This window comes from Tenrec ecaudatus, chromosome 15 (genome assembly GCF_050624435.1).
Source record: "Tenrec ecaudatus isolate mTenEca1 chromosome 15, mTenEca1.hap1, whole genome shotgun sequence".
NCBI classification, from domain to species: domain Eukaryota; kingdom Metazoa; phylum Chordata; class Mammalia; order Afrosoricida; family Tenrecidae; genus Tenrec; species Tenrec ecaudatus.
Genome location: NC_134544.1, coordinates 50,532,072 through 50,549,583, shown reverse-complemented (window position 1 = coordinate 50,549,583; position 17,512 = coordinate 50,532,072). Strand labels below are relative to the sequence as shown.

Sequence of the window (17,512 nt, the reverse complement as noted above, 5' to 3'; positions counted from 1 at the left end):
TCTATTGTACATAAGTAACACCGTTTTTTGGTTTTTTTAAATTATTTTATCGGGGTTCATACAACTCTAATCACAATCAATATATATATCAATTGAGTAAAGTACCCTTATACATTCATTTCCCTCATCATTCTCAAAATTCTCCTTCTGCTTGGATTCCTGGAATCAGCTCATTTTCCTTTTTTCGCTCCCCCTCCCTCCCCACTCCCCTTTCCCTCATGAACCCTTAATAACTTATAAATTATTATGTTATCTTATCTTACACTGCCCGGGGCCTCCCTTCACCCACTTTCCTGTTGCCCATCCCCGAGAGAGGAGGTTGTATGTAGATCCCCGAGATCAGTCCCCCCTTTCTATCCCCCCTTCCCTCCCGGTATTGCCACTCTCACCCTTGGTCCTGAGGGGCTCATATATCCTAGATTGATTGTGTTTCCAGATCCCAACTGTACTGCTGTGCATCCTCTGGTCTAACAAGGTTTGCAAGGTAGAATTGGGATCATGATAGTTGGGGGGGGGAGGAAGCGTTTAAGAACTAGAGGAGGGTTGTGAGTTTCATTATTGCTACACTGAACCCTGAGTAACTCATTTCCTCCCCACTATCCCTCTGCAAGGGATTTCCAGTTTTCTACAGATGGGCATTGGGTCCCCATCATGCACTCCCCTCATTCACAATGATAGGATATTTTTCCCCCACCTTTGTTGCTTGAAACCTGGTCCCTTGGCCCTTAATGATCACACATGTTGGTTTGCTACTTCCATTTGGCCTTTGTTGCTTCTGGGCTAGATGGCTGCTTGTTTGCTTTCAAGCCTTTAAGTCCTCAGACGCTATACCTTTTGATAGCTCGGCCCCATCAGCCTTCTTCACCACACTTAACTTAGGCACACATTCATCTTCAGCGTTTATGGTACCACCGTTTGATAATCCATTCATCTATTGATGGAAATTTGGGTTGTTTACAACTCCTTGCAATTGTGAACTGTGCTGCAATGAACATTGGAGCACAGATGTCTGGCCATGGTTTGCTTCTTGCCTCTTCTGGGTCTGTGCCCAGTAGGGGGATTGCTGGGTTGTATGGTAGCTCAATTTCTATCTGTTTTAGATATTGCCAAATCAATTTCCATAGTGGCTGTACATACTGCAGGTCCACCAGCAGTGGATGAGAGTTCCTATCTCACCACAGCCCCTCTCAATACTTATTGCTTCCTGATTTTTTTAATTGGGCTATGTTTGAGGGTGTTAGGTTTTAATTTCCATTTCTCTTATGACAAAAGATTGGGAACATTTTCTCATAAGTTTATTGGCCATTCGGATTTCTGCCATTGTGAAACGGTTCAGGTCCTTTCCCACCTCCTCAGTGGGCAATTAGTTTTTTTCTTTTTGGAAGCTTGCAGAGTATTGTAGATTTTAGTAATAAGGCCTTTGTCTAATGTATCATTGCTAGACATTTTCCCGTCCTTGGGCTCTGTTATTACTCTCGTGGTAAATTCTTTTGACGTATGCAGGTGTTTTATTTTCAATAGATCCCACTTGTCAATTTGTGACTCATCTATATTTGTGTCCTTCCCAATTTCTGATAACCTATGTGTTCCCTGTGACTAAGTTCTGAGGTTGATCCCAATTCCCTCATTGATGGCCCTAAAGTTTGGAGTTTTACCTCGAGGTCTAATCCACCTGAGTTTATTCTTGTGCATGCAGTGAGATAGGGATCTTGGTTCATTTTTCTGCAGGTAGATTTCCATTTTTTTCCAGATCCACTTGTTGAAGAGGGCACCTGCTTCCTACTTGATATTTTTTTGGGCCCTTATCAAAGATCAATTGTCTGTATGCTGATAATTTTATTTCTGGGTTTTGCGATCATTTTCCATTGGTCTGAGTATCTGTCATGATACTAATACCATGTGGTTTTGAACACTGTGCCTGTATAATATGTGCTAAAGTCAGGTAAAGCAAGCCCTCCCAAAGTGTCCTTCTTGAGGAATTGTCTGCTAATTCTGGGCTTCTTCCCTCTCCATATGAAGTTGGTAATCAGTTTTTCCATTTCTTTGAAGAAATATAAGGGTAATTATATTGGATTGCATCAAAATTATATAGTGTCTTGGGCAGAACTAACATTTTTACTACATTGAGTTTTCCAATCTACGAGCATGGGATAGTCTTCCATTTGTTGAGGTCGCTCTTTGTTTCTTGTAATAGTGTTCTGTAGTTTTCCTCATAGAAATCTTTGTTCTTTAGTCATTTCAATGTGTGCTTGGCTATTGTGAAGGGTACAACCCTTCTGATCTGCGATCTTATTCGATGTGTATAGAGTCCAATGGACTTCTGTTTGTTGATCTTGTATCCTGCCACTCTGCCATATTCCTCTATTGCTTCCAGTACTCCTCTTGTGGAGCTTTTTGGGTTTTCCATATATAAATTCATATTATCTGCAAGTAAGAATAGTTTCACCTCTTCCTTCCCCAGGCGAATACCTTTGATGTCTTTTCTTTGCCTTATGTTGTTACCAGTACAATGTTGAGTAAGAGTGGGGCCAGGGGCATCCTTGTCTGGTCTCCTTTTTCAGTGGGATTGTGTTAGTCTTTTCTCCATTGCCTAGTACGTTGGCTGTTGGTTTTTTATATATACCTTGTGGTATATACCTTATCTTGAGGAATTTTCCTTCCATTCCTGTCTTCTTGAGTGTCTTAAACAGGAATTGGTGTTGGATGTTGTTGAATGCTTTTCCAGCATCTATCAATATTATCATGTGGTTGTTATCATTTTTCATGCCAATGTGGGGAATGGTACTAATGATGTTGAACCAACCCTGCATCCCTGGACTGATCCCACTTGGTTATGGTGAATTATTTGTTTTATATTCTTTTGTATTCTGTTAGCCAGTATTTTGTTAAGGATTTTTCATCAATGTTCATTAAGGATATTGGTCTGTAGTTCTTGATTCTTGTGGAATCCCTGCCCAGTTTTGGTATCAGAGTTACACTAGCTTCATAGAAGGAGTTTGGGAATTTGCTGTCTTTTTCTAAGTTCTGGAAGAGTTTGTGTAGGATTGGTGTCAGTTCTTCCCTGACTGCTTGGTAGAATTCTCCTGTGAAGCCATCTGGTCCAGGGGATTTTTTTGTTGTTGTTGGTAATTCCTTGATAACCTTATCTATTTCTTCTGTTGCTATGGGTCTGTTCAAAATCTTGAGATCCATCGGGAATAGTCTAGGGAGGGATTGCTTTTCCAATAATTTGTCCATGTCTTCCAAGTTGTTGAATTCATTGGAGTACAGTCCTTCGTAGTACTGGGTAATTTTCTTTTTTATTTCATTAGGGTCTGTTGTAATGTCCCCTCTTTGATCACTCATTCCTGCTATTGACATTTGTTCTCTCCTTTCTTGGTTACGTTTGCCAGCGGTCTGTTAATTCCATTTATCCTTTCAAATAACCCACTTTTAGCAGCATTAATTTTTTTGCTTAGTTTTCTTATTTTCACTCTCCTGAATCTCAGCCCTGGTTTTTATTATGTCTTTGATTTTGCTATTAGCAGGAATATCCTGTTGACTCTGCTCTAATTGCTGTAAATTTGTGCCAGCATATCAATCATAACTCTCTCTTTTTCATGTGTGCTTGTATTGCTATGAAATTTCCTCTGATAACTGCCTTTGCTGTGTCTGATAAGTTTTGGTACGTTGTGTTCTCATGCTCGTTGGCTTCTAAAAATTTCCTAATTTCCTCTCTGATCTGTGCCAATATGCACTCCTTTTGCAATAGAGTTATTCATACTCCAGTTGCTTGCTCTTGTTTTCTTCATCTTTTATGTTGATTTCCAGCCTTATGGCAGGCACAGTGGTCAGAGAGAGAGAGGTCTATATGATACCAATGTGCTTAAATTTATGCAGATTCACTTTATGCCCCAGCATGTGGTCTGTCTTCGAACATGTGCTATATGGGCTTGAAAGGAATGTACTTTTTTTTGTATTTCGATGAAAAGTTTTGTAAATATCTATCAGGTCAATTTGTCTCATTACAGGATTTAGGTCTCTAGCCTCCTTGTTGAGTTTCTTTTCCTGTGATTTATCTTTCTCAGAGAGTGATATAGTGAAGTCACCTATAATTGTTGAGGCTGTGATTTCTTTTTTCATCTTTTGGAGCATTTGGTTGATGTATTTGACGGGTCTCTTGTGTGGGGAATATGGGTTTAAAATGCTTAGTGGTTCTTTGTCTACTGTTCCTATGAGCATTATATTGTGTCTCTCCTCCTTATCTCTTTTTATGATTTGCAGTTTGAGGTCAATTTTATCCAAGATTAGGATTGCAACCCCTGTTGTTTTTGAATTGCTGTTTGCTTTGTATGATTTTCTTCAGCCTTTGATTCTCAACCTATTTTTATCTGGAATCTTGAGATATGTCTCCAGTAGACAGCAGATTGATGGGTTGTGTTTTCTAAGCCAGTCTGCTAGCCTCAGTCTTTTAATGCCTGCGTTCAGTCTATTGATATACAGGGTTATGATCTCCTTCTGTGCACTCTGTGATATCATCTTATACCTTTGTGTTGGGTGTTTTCCTACCTCCCTTTTTTATCACTGTGGTGTGTGTGTGTGTGTGTGTGTGTGTGTGTGTGTGTCTGTGTGTGTTTCCTTCTTGACTTCTTTCTACCCTTAAACCAATGCTATCTTGGGGACTGTTTCCTCTTTGTTGCCCTCCGGGTGGGGTTATGCTGTGTGGTAATTTCTTATTTATGCTCGGTGAGTGCTGCTGTTCTGCCCATACTGGAGCAGTAAGGATATTTTGTAGGCCTGGTTTTCTTCTAATGTATTCTTTGAGTTTTTCCTGTCTGGGAAGATTCTTACTTCTCCATCTATGTTGATAGATAGTTTGGCCGGGTAGAGTGTTCTTGGGCTTGTGTTATTTTCCTTCAGTTTTTGGAATATGTTCCTCCACTCTCTCCTCCTCCTCATACTGTCCACACATAGGTCTGAGCAGAGTCTTATGTGGGAACCTTTATAGGTGACTGCTTGTTTTTCCCTAGCTGCTCTCATGATTTTCTCCTTTTCCTCAAAGTTGGATAGTTTAACTGTATGTACCTTGGTGACTTCATTTTTAGGATTCAGTCTAGCTGGTGTTCTTTTAGCCACCTGAATGGTTTCCTGATTTTCATTAAGCTTGGGAAGTTTTTCTCCAAGAATTCTCTCACTTTTGTTGCATCCCACTTCTCTGATGATCTTATTAGATTTTTGTTCCCATTTATTAAAGTCTTTTTGGCTGTCCTATAGGTCACTGGTGCAGTTCTCTGCCTCCTCCAGTCGATTGGCAAAGTATTCTTTTGTTACCTCTTGCCTAAGCTCTCGTATTTCCCTTTGGTGTATGGACTTTATCTTCTCTGTAATTTCATCCTTTTTTCTGTATTCTCTCCCTCATATCCTCTATGACTCCAAATAGCATTCTGAAAAATTTTTTCTGTGCCAGATCAATGTCTGCTTCTTCTATGCATGCCTTTAAGTTCAGGACATCTCCTGCTATTGTCGTTTGTTTCTCCTGTTGTTTCATTGAGGTTGGTAGGGCTCAATGATGTTTGTCTTGTTTTTTTTTTTTTTTTTTTTTAGAGGAGCCAAGTGCCATTTTCCAAGGAGTCGAAGAGCACTGGCTCTCTCTGGGAGACTTGTAGGAATGCTTCTTCGAACTGCCTACAGCTAAGTTCACTATTTAGTCGGCCTACTACTTTATCTTCCTGTGGCTTCACTCTTGTCTCTAGTCCACCAGTATTCTGTTATTCGGAGGGCAAGTTGGATGGTTCTCTCAGGGGACACTGGTTGGGTTGTTGTAAACCCACAGGGATGGTGCTATACTGAGTGATCTCACAAGAAGCTGTGATGGTGTGGCCCTTGGCAGCGTGGGCCGCCACACAGGGCATACAGGAGTGTCCCCTGCAACGGCAATACTGCAGAAGGCTGGTGGGTTAGCGCACCAAGAATGGAGGGTAGACTTGCCTTGATCAGGTAGATCGCTGCAGACGTTGGGCAGAGTTTCACACAGCTGTGTGGAATGTTGGCAAGTGTTGACTGAGCCATGTGAGGCACTACAGCAGGTGGGAGGAAGTTCCCTCAGTAACGTGGAACCACAGAGGATGGATAGGAGCTCCTCCAGCCACGCAGGCAGGATTTCCCCTGAAGAAAGTAGGCGTTTCCCCAGACACGTATTAAGCACTGTAGAAGGCGGGTGGGCTGAATTTCCCAGGGAAGAAGTTGAGTAGGATATCCCCTTGTGGAGAGTGGACAGGTTTTACCCAGACTCAGGTTATGCTGCAGGGGTTTGGGCTCTTTCCGCTGGGTAGAGGGCAGGCTCGGATGTCCTAGGCTAAGGGGAGTAGTCTGGGTGTTGGTGGTGGTGGTGTGAGAGATAAGTGAAGAGAAAAAGAAAAAAAAAACACTAAGCCAGCTGAGACTGTGGGTGGATAGAGAAGGGAGGGAAACAAAAGTAGCAGTATAGCTGAGCCCTGATCACTGACCTTGGGCTGGAGCAGTTTAATCCCTGCCCTGATGCTGTGGCAAACTGTGGCTGTGTTGAGATAAAGCCCCTGCGCTGGCCCCAAATGATCTGAGACAGTGGCAGAGCTAAAGTCAAACCCTAGTCGGCTTCCACTGTGGTAAGCCAAAAGCCCCCAGTGCCTCAAAACCTAGTGGATGTGGGCCTACTTATCTTTATGATGCTCCACCTGCGACCCGGCAGTGTGGACTTTTACGCTTAGTAACTCTCCTGATTTCTGCAGAGTCCCTCTGGTATGTGTAACTCAGTCTGTGTTTTCTTATCTTGAATCTAAATCTTTTGAATGCTTAATGTTTTTAATTTTCTTTGTGTAGAATAAAATGGCCACAATGCACTTTTGTTATAGGCACTATGGTTGTCTTGAGGAAAGGTATTTATGCGATTGTTTGAGATATTAGCTCAAGCCCATTTTTTTATGTAACCTCATTTTTATTCTAATTTCAGTATTTGATAGAGTGAAAAACTTCCCCCAAAATGAAATAACTGAGCCTATCACTTTAAGGACACACCTGACAGTGTTTATGAGCATAATGACATGATGTTTTAAAAACAGAATGGAATTTAAACATAATTCAGTAAACTAATATATTTCAGAGGAACAAGACATGAGATCCTGAATGATAAAAGACTCAACCAAACTAACATCATATAGATTTTATCTATCCATATTTGTAATATTAGAAATTAAAACAGAAATTTAAAAACATTTATTAATATATTTTAAAATAAGTCAGTAGATTTTAATGTGGCAAAGTACAAAACATTTGTTCATGTGGTTTCAGATTCCAAGTTGCAACAAACTTTCAAGAAGCTATCACTTTCAAAATGTAATATTTATTCACTGAAAACACTATTCTTTATCAAGGGCTCATGAGGGAGGGAGAGAAGGGAAAAATGAGCTGATTCAGCGGCTTAGGTGGAGAGCAAATATTTTGAGAATGATGAGGGCAGTGAATGTACAAATGTGCTTTACACAATTGATGTATATATGGATTGTGATAAGAGTTGAATGAGTCCCTAATAAAATGATTTTTTTAAAAGAAAATAAAACACTATTCTTTAAAGTCTAAAGATAGAGTTAGCTCACAAGGAATATTTATAAACACCAGCATGTTTCATATTGATGTGTAGAAAGTTGAGCTCTGTTGTCATAGCGTTTAAGTAACCAATTTCAACCAAAATATTGGCAATTCAATTCCGCTCCTTACGGAAAAAATGTGGCAGTCTGTATCCATAAAGATCACAGCCTCAGAAACCCTATCTGGCAGTTCTGGCTCTATGAGTAGGAGACAACTCGTCAGCATCAGGTTTGGTGCATGATGTGGTTGTGCAACTAAAATATTAGTGTATACTACTTTAAGGAGAACCACATTCATAGGTTTAAGGCCAACACAGGCTTACATTAATGCCTTGAGGGCGTGTTCGCTATTTCAGTATGGGACCTAAAGCCTGAAAATGGAGACAGAGTTAATATATTGTGCATTGCAAAGCAGTATTTCTCAAGATTCATCCCTTTTGCTATCTATAGGTGTAACCAAAACTAAACCCACTGCCATCGAGTCACTTCCACCTCATAGCAACCCCACAGGACAGAGTAGAACTACTCAAGACCGTAACTTTTACAGAGGTTGACACTTCATCTTTCTCCTTCAGTGAGGCTGGTAGTTTCAAACTGGTAACCTGGGGTTAGCAGCCCAACATGTAATCCACAATGATACTGGGGCACCTTGTAAAGCGATCAAGCGCTTTCTGTGGTTGGGAGATGTTTGTCTAAACATACTTAAATAAATTTTTTGTCAGAGTATTTCTACATCTTCTTAATAGTATTATATACCTTCTAAAAAGGAGTAAACAAATTCAATGCCATCGGGTCAATTCTGACTCATAGCAACCCTATAGCAATGGTGTAATGGGTTATAATTTGGGCTGTTAACCTCAGGTCTGTAGTTCAAAACCATGGGGCACTCTGCAAGAGAAAGTTGAAGCTTTCTACTCAAAAATTACAGTCTCAGAACCTATAGGGCAATTATACTCTCTCCTATGTAAAGAAAAGAAAATAACTTTAATTCAGAATACTTCTTTTCTGGTTCCTCTTTCCACTCTGCTATTCCTTACAATCTATTTTGGAAAGTATTCTCATTAAGGAATAGAGTCACGAAGCTGAAAAAGGCTTTAAAAACGGTTTATTATAACTATTCGATTCAATGTTGCTAAAACACTTGGCCAACTTTGCTTTCTGTGTTCTATATTTCAAAGACAATGAAAAGGATTAATTTTATATATAATGTGTAAAGTTTCTTACTCTAAAATCGCTTTTTCGTAATATGGAAGTTAGCAAGTCCTCAGACGTGAGAAGCTGTTCTGCACATATCACCAGCACTCTTGCTCTTCCTCGTGTTACAGAGCCTCAGGGGAAAGAGTCTGGGGCCCAGAGATCCTTGCCTTAACTTTGTCTTTTATTGTTTGTTTAGTAAGAACCTTAAGCCTTGGCAGAGAAATCCAGCATTAGAAAAATTTTTTTCAAAACTTTGCAAGTTAAATTTCATGAAAAAGAGACTCTTGAGGCAGAAATTATTATATTAAAACATTTATTAGGGAGTGCTATTGGGATTATCATCCCTTGAAGGGAAGTAAATGGATTGGGCAAAGGGAGGACTTTGGACTGCCGTGGTGGCCCTGTGAGGAGTCCAGATCTGTGGGGTTTTGTATCATTCCTAGTTGAGATGAAAGTGTGACTGTTGATAACACAGCCAGTCACTGCATGTGGTTGCTGTAACATGAGGGAACGCCTTTGCCTGTGACGGCTGTTTTAACCAGGGTCCCCCAAAGAAGGCTAAGAGTTAAGGGCCATCTGCTTTGGCAGTTCCAGCAGCTGTAGGAATGAGACCTGCACTTCCGAGGATGGGTTGGAGCAGCATATCACAGGATTCCCTCCAAAGGTTTATCAGTGAGGCTCCTCAGAACAGAGGCTTGATAATGTTTAACTCGCAGGGAGTTACTTTCTTCACATAATGAGAAGTGTGAGAATTGCTTCTATTAATATTTCCCATAGTTTCAAGGAAGCTGCAAGGCCTCCAGCCAACATGGCTGCGTTCCACGCAGCAAGAGTTCCTAGTATTTCCACCAATAATACTCGTATTTGTGAAGAAGGCTAAGAAATTCAAAATAAGAACATTGCCCAGAGTTCTGTCAAAGACAGAATGAATTTTAAGACTGATAGCCTCTTTTCTCTTTTCCACAGAAAGCCACCATTTAATCTGAGTAGATGGAAAAAAATAATGCAAAATAATAGATCTTGAAATAGTCTTCCTGACTATGAAAGCAACGCCATTCCTCTTGATTGGTCATTCCTGGCACGGGAAACATGTGGTCATCTGACTCACAATGGCCACTGCCAGTCCGTTTCTGCTCACTACCACCTAGGATGTTGATCTTTATGGGTTTCATTTCATTTTTTATGACCTTCAATTTACCTGGATTCATACTTCATACATTCCAACTTCCAATTATTAGTAGCTTTTTGCTGCTGCTTACCTTGAGTCATGCCCCATCAACAAATGAAGATCCGAAGCCTCTACTTCCACAAGCCTTACGCCATTCAGGTCACCATCACGACTCACTTTGGGAAAGCAGATCAGCCACCTTCTGAGTGCCTTCTAACCCAGGGGCCCCTCCTCTGGCACTATCTCCAACAGGGTTCTGCTTCCATGCATTGGGCCTTCGGTGTTGGACAATGATTCCAAGCTGCGCATAAGGGTTCGACGGCTATTTCCTCTGAAGTGGGCCACCGAGTCCTGCTTCCATGTTTGTTCTTAGTCAGGAAGCTCTGCTGAAACCTGTCGTTTTGAGGAGCCCTGCTGGCGTTGGAGATGTCAGTGACATTGCTTCCAGTGGTGGGATTCAGCGGGCTTGCCCTGGTCTGGCAGAGTGGATACCTAATTTTTGGTTGAGTTCAAGGAACTAGTTTAAATGGGACTTGTTATCAGGGTTCTTTCTAAGGTGGGCAGGGCAGAACAGCCACCCAGTGCCCCATGTGGACAACACCAATTTACATCCCTTCCTCCTTTTTAAGGTTCATTTGCACTGCTCTTTCTTATGACGTAATCTGGTTTTGCGTCCCTCTGTTAATCGTTCTTAAGTATTAACTATGAAATAATAAACTACCTTCCGGCATGTTGCTTTTTTGTGTGTTTAAAGCAGTCACTAGGGCAGCAAAGCGGGTGTTACATTCTCTGACTCCTTCCACTGCTTAGCTTCCAGCATCACAGCGAAGCACAAGCCGCGGTAGGATGACACGCTAACAGGCAAAGTAGTGGCTTATGCATTTGGGGGCCATTAAATCAATGGAAGTTATTGGCTAGGACAAAACATTGGTGTATTTGAGAATAAAATATTTTCCACCATTACAGATTATTCATACAGTAGCCAATTGTCTGCTACTGGAACATTTTCTAAGCTTTCAAATGTACAACTGTTATTTTATAATTATACTAAGGCATACTGGAGCAACTTCTAACCCTTAAACTTTTCTTAGTGTTCATAAATCCATTCCTATTGCAGTGATATTGATAATTACCTTTCTTTTCTAGGCAAATGCAATAGGCAGAAGTGCTAAAACTGTTAGAGAATTTCTAGAAAAGAATTATACAGAAGATGCTATGGCAAATGACAATGAGGCTATCAAACTAGCAATCAAGGCTTTGCTAGAAGTAAGTGATCCAGTAGAGCCCACTCAATCTAACATGTTTTATCTTTGTTCACCCATTTTTTTATGAAAACAAAATTTACTTAGGTAATTCTAATATTGTACTTTTTATGATAGGTTGTCCAATCTGGTGGGAAAAATATTGAACTTGCTATAATAAGAAGAAACCAACCTTTGAAGGTAGGTGATTCACTGAACAGAGAAAAAAATCTGTAGTATAATTTGATCAAAATAAGATATTATTAATCAGAAGTAAAGTTTTAGCACCTGTGAATCTCATTTATAAGCATGAAATATTAATTGGCACTTCTTGACACTATGAGACCTCTATTTTGTTGCTCTATGCCAGCGGTCCTCAACCTGTAGTTCGTGACCCCTTTTAGGGGTTGAACAACCCTTTCACAAGGGGCACCTGATTCATAGCAGTAGCAAATTACAGTTATGAAGTAGCAACAAAAATAATTTTATGGTTGGGGGGGGATCACCATAACATGAGGAACTGTATTAAAGGGTCACGGTATTAGGAAGGTTGAGTACCACTGCCCTAAGCTAATAGTATTTGTGCTTTACTTTTATATACCCCAGTCTGAGGACCTAGAGCCACTGAGATCGAGATTTAGGCCTACACGGTCAGGACATGGTTCTGTAAATAGGAACCTCTACTGACTCAGTCCTACACCAGGGTCACTGTAGCACATGCCCTATGGAGATCCATACCTTGTACCACATACAGCAGTCATGCTTCTGGTGTGTTCAGCTCTTCTGAAATAATGCCATGCTCCCAGCCAGTCCTTAGGGCTTCAGATTTCTGGCAGAATGCTATCCTTTATAGTGGGGAGGGAAAAAAAGCCATCCATGTGTTCTTGCTTTCTATACATTTTTTGTGTTCTCAAATTTTACTTGAAGATATTCTATGCCTTTGTAGACTTGGATTTTTGTGCCTGTCTCGCCTAATAATGACTATATTTCTTTGTGGCAATTTGATGTTATTACTTGTATACTTTGTCAGTCATTATCGGTCAAAACTTGTAGAACACAGAATAAACTGTTCAGAACAGTATGTTGACTGAACTGTTCAGAATATTGTTAAAGAGGAGCCATTTGATTAAAAAGCATTGAGGTGTTGTAAAATTGTTCACTGTTGGTTGAGGAGCCGTGGTAGTGTGATGGTTAAAGTGCTCAGCTGCTGAACAAATGGTCAGCATTTTGAACCCACAGCACTCTATGAGAAGGACAAGACGGTCTGCTTCTGTAGAGACTTCAAGTCTTGGAAACCCCATGGGAGAGTTCTGCTCTGTTCTCTGTGCTTGTTAGGAGTCAGCATTGATTTAATAATAAGTGGGTTAGGGTTTGTGTTATCATCCATGAGGTAGAGCTATACAAGTAGAATTTGCCAACAAACTCTCTTCGACTGAGTGTATATTAAGCACTAAATTGTGGACCAGTATAGTACTGCTTTACATGTATTTTTTGTTTTCAAGAAAATATTTCAAGGATCAGCAGTGTTGAAATTAGTGCTGTTTGGAATAATGGGGGTTTCTTTCATGATTGTTGCTGCTTTGACACCCCTTTGTTTTCTTTTGTTACTCAACAAATGGATGAGCATGGGAGCACAGAACAGGAGCAATATCTGAATAAATAAGAGAAATAAGGATCAGGCAGTGGCATCTGTCCCTTCATGGCCCCACATTAATAATCAGGCTGCTGAGCAGAGTGTGAAGATGGGAACTGGACTGCTGAATTGCCTATACGGCCCAGGGCTGGGGGACAAATGTGCCTCTATCACAGGGACACAAGCCACTGAGATTAGGGTGTCCTCTCTAGCCCTATCACACACTACATACATTGATAAATCGATATACATAGACACAGTTAAACATGTATTCATATTCATGGGTGACAGGATGAGATCTGTGCTTTACTATCATTCAACATGAAACCAGGATAGACTGGTTGTGAGTAGAACACACATGCACAAACATTAACAACAACAAACTCACTGCCATCAAGTTAATTCTGACCGAAAGCAACCCTGTAGGACAAAGAAGAATCACCCCTGTAAATTTCTGAGACTCTAACTCTTTACAGGGGTAGAAAGCCTCGTCTTTCTCCCAAAGACTAGAATAGAACACAGCCTTTTCTTTACTTTTTTATTAATACATTTCATATTATCCCATAGTTCAATCAAGAGAAGTATAATTGTACAATTGCTACCAGTTTCCAAACATTCTTTTTCTACATGGATTCCTTGATACTGTCTCCCCATCACCATAGAACCCTGCTCCCCCTGAAATCCTTATTCTACTTGCTGTCTCTATAGGTTCATGAATCCTGTTTCATATATCGAAAAACACAACTTCAAGAGAGTAGCCTCCAATGACATGACACCTCTGCGATACAGCCTGCTATGGACAAGCAGAAGCCAAACACAACAATACAAACCAACCACACAGACAATTTAGGAAGACAGAGCATTTTAGAGAGGTTCTACTGACACAGTTTTAACTGGTCAAGTCAGATTTACGCCTTTGAGCTTCTATATTCCTCTCTCCAACGCTCTCTGTTGAGTAACCGCTTTCCTCCCATCCCTCAAGTAGATAGAGGGAGTTCTCCAGAGACGTATTTTCTATGTAGTTCAACAAATGGATCTTGGGCTCCCACTGTAAGCCACAGCCTTCTGTACACCAGGTTCTCAGTTTAGGCTCTGATGCGGATCCCTCCTCCAACTCCTGAGTATATGATTTACAATCCTTCGGTAACTGATGGTGGGATGCTTCTTCCATGTGGCCTTATTTGACATCTCATTTAGATGGCTGCTTGTTTGGAAACAAACCTTTAAGACCCCAGACACTAAGCTAGCTGAGCACATCTACATTCTCTGCCACATTTGTTATAGCATCCATATCTACTGTGTCTTCTTCCTGAGGGCGAGTATCAAACAGGGCCATGCTTTAAGAACTAATTGTTCTTAGAGTAAGTTGGAGCTAGGATTTAGTGTGATCCCAAAACCCATTTCTGGATGTATGTTTGTTTGTTTGTTTGTTTTTTCCCTTTTAATTTGTTATTTCTGGGGGGTTAATACATATGTCATATCATTCTGTAGATCAGGCTTGTCAAACAATTGTATAGTTGCTTCCATAATCCGTTTCCCAACATACTCTACCTTCATGTTCTCCTTGACACCATCTCCCTTTTGGCCCACCTCCACTCCCCTGGTACTCTCCCTGCCATACCCTGTTTCTATTTGCTCATCAATCCTGAGTTTCATTTACTGAAAAACAGAAAAAACAACAATTTCCATAGGGTGACCTCCAATGACATAGTATACCTCTGAAATACACCCTACTATGAACAGGTATAAATAAAATGAAACAGAATGCCAGTCACCCGCTTGCCAGAATGATACATATCTTAATACAGCATATTGGGTGATGATGAAGCAAGGACATTGATTGTCCACCTACCAACACCCTTCTTGGTATAGCTGTCTGCAGCTTCCTCAGACACAATGTGTTTTCCAATTTAAGTCCTCAGGTTACACGTGTGTCTGAGGTAGGGCCCCGTTCATCCAGTGGAGTTCTATTTGGGATCTCACTGGTGTAGCCTCTGGAGCATGCCATGCACACAGGTGATCTAGGATGACCCAGTGTTCCACAGCACCCCGCCTGCATCTCTGAGATCCCCTAGACTCCTGAGATCAATGCGGCCCATTCAGTGCGTGCCGCCAAAGGCAGTCTCCCTCACCTGTCCACAAAAGCATGAGCATTTCCAGTATTCTCCTCCCCCGTTGGGGATTGGTCCTCCCTCTTTTCTTACCACCAGACCTGCCTTTGTGTTCCCTCAGACAGAGCACAGCCTTTAGAATTCCAAAGGCCTGAGTTGGCTTTGAGCAGGAACTTTTGGTTCACAGTATAACACTGAGCAGGTTATTCCCATCTCTGATATAGTTGTATCCGCGTGTGAAATGAGGCTAGAAACACTACCTCAAAGGGTTGTGAATTAGGATAGCATGAGATAGCTGTTATGTCAGCTGGTACATGCAGTAGGTGCTCATTTAATATATCTATTCAGTTTATTTTAAAACTATGCTTATGTGTATTTTTCTATAATAAGAGAGTGGGAGGCAATAATTAACCCAAAAATCTGACCAGTTTCAGAGTTAGTAGTTCTGACTAAATGTAACTACTATTTCTTTTTACCTTTGGTGAAAATTTTTAAGAGAAGGATCCTGACATTTTCTTTTCCAAATCTACCTAATTACAAAGAAAAATCATGTCTTGACTTTTATTTTCAGTACCTTATGTGTTTAATTATTTTACACCTGTCTTAGTGCTATCATAATATGAATACCACAAGTGTTGTGGCTTTAGCAAACAGTAATTTATTCTCCACTTAGGAAGCTACCAGTCCAAATGCTTGGCACCAGCTATAGCCTACACTTTCTCTCTGTGTTGCATCTTGTGTCCTTTAAGCCTTTTAGGGCCCAGCATTTCCGTGGCGATGTCCACGTACCTTGACCTCAGTCTACCCTACATCTAGGACAGTGGTTCCCAACCTTCCTAATGCCACGATCCTTTAATACGGTTCTTTATGTTGTGGTGACCCCAACCATAAAATTATTTTCATAACTTCATAACTGTATGAACTTATGAAACTACTTCATAATTGTAATTTTGCTATTGTTATGAATTTTCATGTAAATATCTGATATGCAGGGTGTATTTTCATTTTACAAATTGAACATAATTAAAGCATAGTAATGAATCACAAAAACAATATGTAAGTATATATTGTGAATATTTATTTCTAATTACAAATCAATGAAATTTTGTCTTGAAGCATGGTGTAGCATGGCTAACAGCCTTCGTGCCGGCTACTCGAATGTGGGCGGACCCGCCTGGAGATGGATAGAGGAGCAGTGTCTCAGTTCCTAAGACCATCAGAAATATATGTTTTCTGAGGGTCTTAGACGACTCCTGTGAACGGGTCGTTCAACTCCCAAAGGGGTTGGAACCCACAGGTTGAGAACCACTGATCTAGATGGTTCTCAGCACAGGGACTCTGTCCAAAGGACATGCTCTGCTCTTTTATTTTTTGACGGTATTCAGTTCCTCTGATCTCTGCTTCAGTGTTTAAATCTCAAAAGAGATTGACGTCAACATAATCCTGTAGATTGAGTGCATCCTGCCTTGTTACATAACTGCTACTAATCTGTGTCATTAACATCATATAGTTTAGGATTTCCAACACACAGGAACCACGGCCCAACCAAGTTGACCCATTCTCAGGGGACACAATTGAATCTATAACAACATTTACTTATAGCATGAATAGTATATAGTATGACTATAATCTATATGATCTAAGACAGTGGTTCTTTACCTGTGGGTCGCGACCCCTTTGGGGGTCAAATAACCCTTCACAGGGGTCTCCCGGTTCATAACAGTAGCAAAATTACAGTTATGAAGTAGCAATGAAAATAATTTTATGGTTGGGGGGGTCACCATGACATGAGGAACTGTATGAAAGGGTCGCGGCATTAGGAGGGTTGGGAACCACTGATCTGAGAGATAGTTGTCTATTTTTGGACTAGGTGCTCTTATTATATGGAACTTGAATATCTTGTACAGCCTGATTTGAAAGAATGTCTCCCTGAGGCTGCTTTGAGTTTGCTTCGGTAAGGCAGCCCAAGTTTATTACCCAGTCAGGGCAATTTTTTATTTCACTGTCTCAACTTCAGAGTGTACAAACTATGTAGGTAATAAACATTTGAACAAAACCTATGAAGGGAAAATATAATCATTGACATTTTAAATAAGTAGATAAATGAATTAGACAGGTAGCCCTCTAGTTACAAATAGTGAATTGAATGATATCTTTATTTTTACAACCTCTACAAACCACTAAAGCAGCAGTAAAAAAGGAAAGCAAAAAAGGCGTAAATCATGTAAAAATGGATAATACGTAGTTAAAAATAGAGAACAAAGGGCTAAACCATAAATAAAAGTCTCAGTGATGTCAGCACTTTTTAAAGAGATGTAACTTAGCAAAGCAGAGGAGGAAGAAAACATACTGCCTGCCTAGTGGTTAATGATAACTAAAATCCCATAAATATTGGAATTTGCTGGAATACAGTACATTTAATTTCTAGTGGTGGTGAAGTAAGATAAAAAGCAGTGAAAGCCAGAGGCCTAAACCAGCTTGAATTGTATATACAAAAGGGGGGGGAGAAGAACCCCAAGAGTAGGACCTCAGTTTTCCTTTCTTCAGCCTTTAACTCCAGT

The 17,512-nt window shown here is 40.5% G+C and overlaps 1 protein-coding gene across 2 annotated transcripts in view; it reads left to right on the top strand.

Moving 5' to 3' along the window:
* The window catches only part of PSMA8 (proteasome 20S subunit alpha 8), a 56,460-nt gene that overhangs the window by 22,227 nt on the left and 16,721 nt on the right, over nucleotides 1–17,512 (top strand). For both annotated transcript variants that reach the window (XM_075533046.1, XM_075533047.1), the window contains exons 5-6: nucleotides 11,113–11,232; nucleotides 11,346–11,408. In XM_075533046.1, the coding sequence (XP_075389161.1) occupies nucleotides 11,113–11,232; nucleotides 11,346–11,408 (183 nt within the window). The remainder of the gene's footprint in view (nucleotides 1–11,112; nucleotides 11,233–11,345; nucleotides 11,409–17,512) is intronic.